The 5,884-nt window shown below is 39.1% G+C and overlaps 1 protein-coding gene across 1 annotated transcript in view; it reads left to right on the top strand.

The window, feature by feature from the left end:
- TUBGCP5 (tubulin gamma complex associated protein 5) overlaps nucleotides 1-5,884 on the top strand; it is a 40,679-nt gene that overhangs the window by 1,795 nt on the left and 33,000 nt on the right. The window contains exons 2-4 of the mRNA XM_037731342.1: nucleotides 1,575-1,628; nucleotides 2,045-2,153; nucleotides 5,188-5,284. Of these exons, the coding sequence (XP_037587270.1) occupies nucleotides 1,575-1,628; nucleotides 2,045-2,153; nucleotides 5,188-5,284 (260 nt within the window). The remainder of the gene's footprint in view (nucleotides 1-1,574; nucleotides 1,629-2,044; nucleotides 2,154-5,187; nucleotides 5,285-5,884) is intronic.

Here is a 5,884-nt window from a genome sequence, read left to right as displayed (position 1 = left end):
AAAAAAAAAAAAAAAATTTAGATATTTAGGTAGATTTAGAGTTTAGATATTTAGGTAGATTGCGACCTCCTATTTTTCTTTATGGGAGATGTAAATTAAACAATATTTTAGTTCCTTACTCATAATGAAATTATTATGGAAAGAATGTTAATGTTCTACCTGTTTAATTTCAGTAAAAATCTTCTTGAATAACGATTAGGCTTTCAAAACCTGTAATCTTAGTTACCTTAATGATCATAGCTGGTAAAGTATCTAGTTAGTTGGTTCATGATAGGGATACAGGGCCTTCAGATTCTTTTAAAGCATGCCAAGTTTCCGAAGTAATACACTGAATTCTTAACTGTAACTTAGAAAAATAGTGTGTGAAATACGTTATACAATACAGAAATGTAAATGCTGAATCCCAAGTTATTTTCCTATTAATATATGTAAATTACAGTAGGCAGATATTCGTCATTTTAGAGCTGGGAGAGACATTAGAGGTTACTATTTACTTTCACAGATTTCAGGAACCAAATTATAGGTAAAGTAGTGTTCCATTTAGCCATTTACTGGAATAGAATCAGATGTTGTTTTCAGTAGTGAAATTTTCTTTTAAGTACAGATTGTTGGCAGTGATACTAAAAAAAGGCAAAACGTTTTTTGCATAGACTATGCTGTGTACATATACATTAGTTGCATAGGCTGTGCTCTAATTTTATAACGCTTTAAACCATCAGAAAAATGAATAGTTCATGTTTACATTTTTTTTAAATTGTGGCTATTTAGAATTCTAGGCCCTGGAAATTCAAAGATGAGTAAGATATAGCCTCTGTCTTTAAGAAAGAGACAAAAGTTAATCACAGTATAATATATGATATGGATTTTTATAATTCCGAAATTTGTTAATTTGGATGAGGAAAAAATTGTACTAATCTCTAACTGAAAAGCAGTGTCTTCTTCCATTATGAATGAAGGCAGAAAATCCTAGTAGTATTAGACGACCTATGACTTTTATCACCAGTAGAAATCGCATATTGTTTTCGCATTATAGTAAGAGTTGTAGATATTTGTAAATATTGTTTACCATTATTTTAATGGTAGTTATTGGACCTACTGCTAAATGTTGTTATTTAATGCTTTCATAAATAACATTACTTACCGTAAACTTCCTGAAATATTTGACAACTGTATCTCAGTATAATCGGATTCCTTTGTATTTCTTTTTTGGCATTTAGAAACGTTATTCAGAGAAGGTGTCCTTATGCTTCACTGGGCCTCACTATGACATAGAAAGATTGGGAACACCCGATGTAGAATGTGTTCCGCTGGACTTAGATACGGGGCCTTATGGGAAGATAGAGGAGCCAGAGGACAAGGCTGGGAGGCTCAGGAAGCATTTGTGTGCTGAGGATAGTCTTGAACACGATGCTTATTTGCCTGCCTGATGGTGAAGGTAACGGAGGACGAGGTACACTCCATTCTGAAAATGTGTAGCTGAGTACAGAGCATATGGGCGATGTGGAGGGCCATGAGATGAGTTCACTTACGTATGTGACAGAGTTGGCATAAGAACTGCATTTTGTCTTTATTAGATTTCACCGTTTCTTGGATGTCAACAGCCACAAAATAGAAAAAACAATTGAAGGGTAAGTCGGTGTATGTATATATACATTCAGAAATATATGTATTTTATTATTTTTTTATTTAATTTAATTTTTTTGAGACAGAGTCTCACTCTGTCGCCAGGCTGAAGGGCAGTGGTGTTCAATCTCGGCTCACTGCAACCTCCCACTCCCTGGTTCAAGGGATTCTCCTGCTTCAGCCTCCCAGGTAGCTGGGATTACAGGCGTACACCACCATGCCTACCAGCTAATTTTTGTGTTTTTAGTAGAGACGGGGTTTCACCAGGTTGGCCAGGACGGTCTGGATCTTATGACCTTGTGATCCTCACACCTCGACCTCCCAAAGTGCTGGGATTACAGGCGTGAGCCACTGTGCCTGGCCTGTATTTTCTTATAGATCTTTTTAGGACAGCTTTATAATCATTTGTTTTACATTTTAGAATTTATGAAAAATTTGTCATTCATTCTGATCTAAGCAAAGCTGCTAGTTGGAAGAGATTAACTGAGGAATTTCTAAATGCACCACTTCCCAGCATAAAGGAAATAAAGGTATGCCTTCAATTATGAGATCTCCCTTGTGTATTTTTCTGTTTTCTCTCTGATTATTGTCAGCTTGTTTCTGTTACTATTTAAACATTTTATTTTAGTATTATCCACTGGCTAACAGAATGTCCTCGAAAGTCACTTGAATACAGTATTGCCATCAAACCAGATATGCCTCAGTTTGTGATGAGAGAGCTTGTTCTTATTTAATCATTTTTTCACCTCAGTCCTTATATGGAAAGAGCAATCAGAGATTGATACATTTAATAGCATTGTTTAAATATCTTGAAACTTTCAGATGGTTTCTCAGCACTTGGCAGTGACCGTAGACGCTTACAAAATGCCTGGTAGACTTTCATATTGTTTCAGGAATTCTCCAAGACCACCCTTTGGCACAGTGATTTGCTCAAAGGACTCACAGAACTCAAAAAAGCCATTATCCTCACTGTTAATGGTTGATTACAGTGAAAGGATACACATTAAAATCATTAAAGAGGGCAAAGGCGGTGGCTCACGCCTGTAGTGTAGTCCCACCACTTTTGGAGGCCGAGGCAGGCAGATCTCAAGGTCAGGAGATCGAGACCATCTTGGCCAACATGGTGAAATCCCATCTCTACTAAAAATACAAAGAATAGCTGGGTGTGGTGGCATGCACCTGTAGTCCCAGCTACTTGGGAGGCTGAGCCAGGAGAATAGCTTGAACCTGGGAGGCGGAAGTTGCAGTGAGCCGAGATCGCGCCAGTGCACTCCAGCCTGGCGACACAGCGAGACTCCATCTCAAAAAAAGAAAAAAAAAATCATCAAAGGGAAGAAGTGCCTAGAGCAAAGTCTAGGAGAAGCTAGGCACACATGTCCAAATGTCCCTTCCCAGTGGAGTCACCTGGGGATGCACTTACGTCTCTCAGTAACAGCATATGACATCATGTGCGAAGGGTTGCCCCTCCAGGGCCAATCAACTGAGCCTTTGTGACCAGCATTTTTATTGGGGGTGGGTCACGTAAGCAAGCAGCGCCTGTGTGGCTGACCTTAGCTACTCAGTCTCTAGCCTCCTAGAGGTCAAACTGAGGATGGCAAGCATATGGAAACAGCTGTGGGTTCCTGAACATGGTGGGACCACATTCCCTTGCTCTGCTGTGGCGCATTTTTAATAGAGACAGGGCTTTCACCATGTTGGCCAGTCTGATCTTGAACTCCTGACCTCAAGTGATCTGCGCGTCTTGGCCTCCGAAAGTGTTGGGATTACAGGCATGAGCCACCCCGGCCTGTTCTGTTGATACATTTTCAAGCTCACAGATTCTTTTCACAGCCATTCCAGTCTACTGGATGAGCCCATCGAAAGCATTCTTCATTTCTGACAGCTTTTCATTTGGAACACTTCGATTCTTTCTTGGAGTTTCCATCTCTCCACTTAAGTACTTATCCACTCTTCCTTGTTATCCACATTTTTCATTAGCACCCTTAGCCTATTAATCATAGTTGTTTTCAGATCCTGGTTTGATAATTCCTACATTCCTGCCATATCTGAGTCTGGTTTGGATGCTTGCTCTGTCTCCTCTGACATACTGTGTCACGTGGCCGTCGTTGTCTACCTGGACACCTGAGTCCAAGATTCTGGGGCTTTTATATGGAGGCTTGTCTCTTAGGCATGGTCCCTGTGTGACTAACCACAATTACTAAAGTTCCTGAGCCTTCAAAGGAAAGCAGGTGTTCACCTTCAGTCACACTGTTTGCACAAACTATCTAAACAGATTAGTACAACATGGTTCAAGATCTGAGCATACAGAACACTTTTGCCAATTCACATATTTCTTTTTTTTTTTTTTTTTTTTTGAGACGGAGTTTCGCTCTTGTTACCCAGGCTGGAGTGCAATGGCGCGATCTCGGCTCACCGCAACCTCCGCCTCCTGGGTTCAGGCAATTCTCCTGCCTCAGCCTCCTGAGTAGCTGGGATTACAGGCACGCGCCACCATGCCCAGCTAATTTTTTTGTAGTTTTAGTAGAGACAGGGTTTCACCATGTTGACCAGGATGGTCTCGATCTCTTGACCTCGTGATCCACCCGCTTCAGCCTCCCAAAGTGCTGGGATTACAGGCTTGAGCCACCGCGCCCGGCCAATTCACATATTTCAAGAGCTCAGTTACCACAAGCTGGCCAAGGCTTATTCATGAAAATAAGCCCTTTTTGGGGACATTGAAGGCTTCAGCAACTCAGGCTTGCTGAGTTAGCGCTTTCCTGCACAGCTCAGCTAATATCCCAATTCAAAAATCAATCATATAAATAAAAAAGACTGCCAATCAAATAGAAATTTGAACAAAGGAGACCTAATAAAGGAAAATCAAGAGTTTTAAGCTTATGGAAAAGTGCCTATCATTTCATAAGGTAAGATAAATGCAAATTAAAGCAACACAGATAACATTTTTCACTGATCTGATTAATAAAGGTGTGGGGAAACAGGTCATTTTATATGTATGTATATTTGCATTTGTATGGAGGATATTTTGACGTTCTCAAAATTTCAAATGCAAACACTCTGACTTAGCATTTCTCTTTTTAGGAGTTTATCATATAGATAAACTCACAATTATGCAACAACATAAGTTTGTGATAATGAAAGATTGGGGAAAAATCTAAATGTCACTAATAGGGGACTGGTTAAATAAAATATGGTACATCTGAGTTACACTATCGGACGCCTGTGAGCTTCATAATAAGCTATTGCCACAGGAGAATAATTTTTAACCATAATGTTACACTCCAAAGACATTTCCGTCATTTTAGAAATAAAAGCTCTTATCCACTCAGATCTTACACTTGTTAGAAATATAGAACTCAGACTTCAGATGGCTTTGAGTTTCCTCGTGTATGCATTTGAACTATGAAAAAGTTTGAAGGTTAGGAATTATTTAGGTATAACTCATGTTTTCTCAAACCAGGAAAAAACTTGGGGATATAACTGTCATGGAGTTGTCTTTACTCAATCTAGTGTAGAAAGCATTTCCCAACCTCAGAGATTCATGTTCTTCATTTTTTTGTTTTAAAGACAGATGCACATTATTCCATACTGTCACTTCTTCTGTGTCTGTCAGATTCTCCTTCAAACAGCAATTATGTGGAGACACCAAGAGATAAAGCAGTGGGTACGTTCCTTCACATATGGGAAGTAAAAGAGAAATTGTTTGATTATTTCGTTGCTAAACATTGAGTTTTATTGAAACTTGTAAAAATCTGTGAAACTGAAGTATTTCTATTGTTTTGGATGCTATCACAGTTGTAAACTTTTATGTAAAATGCAGTCAGCCCTCTATATCCTGAGGTTCCAAACTCAGACTCAACCAGCTGTAGATCAAAAATATTAAAAATAATAAATAATAATTCAACAACCTAATATACATTTTTTTAAAACTAACAGCTATTTACATGGTATTATAATTAATCTAGAGATTATTTAAAGTATACAGGAGGGTGTATTTAGGTTACATGCACATACTACACCATTTTCTATCAACCTTGAGCATTATGGAGGGTGTAGTACCTCCTGGAACCAATTCCCCTCTGATATTGAGGGATGACTGTATTTGTTCTAACTTTACAAACTACCTTCAGAAATAGAAAGAGAACCCTCACCTTTTAGAATGAGTTAATTAAGCCGGGCGCGGTGGCTCAAGCCTGTAATCCCAGCACTTTGGGAGGCCGAGGCGGGTGGATCACGAGGTCAAGAGATCAAGACCATCCTGGTC

This window comes from Cebus imitator, unplaced genomic scaffold, assembly GCF_001604975.1.
Source record: "Cebus imitator isolate Cc_AM_T3 unplaced genomic scaffold, Cebus_imitator-1.0 Scaffold392, whole genome shotgun sequence".
Classification (NCBI taxonomy): Eukaryota; Metazoa; Chordata; class Mammalia; order Primates; family Cebidae; genus Cebus; species Cebus imitator.
The sequence above is the reverse complement of the archived record's forward strand: the minus strand, read 5'-3'. Positions and strand labels throughout refer to the sequence as shown.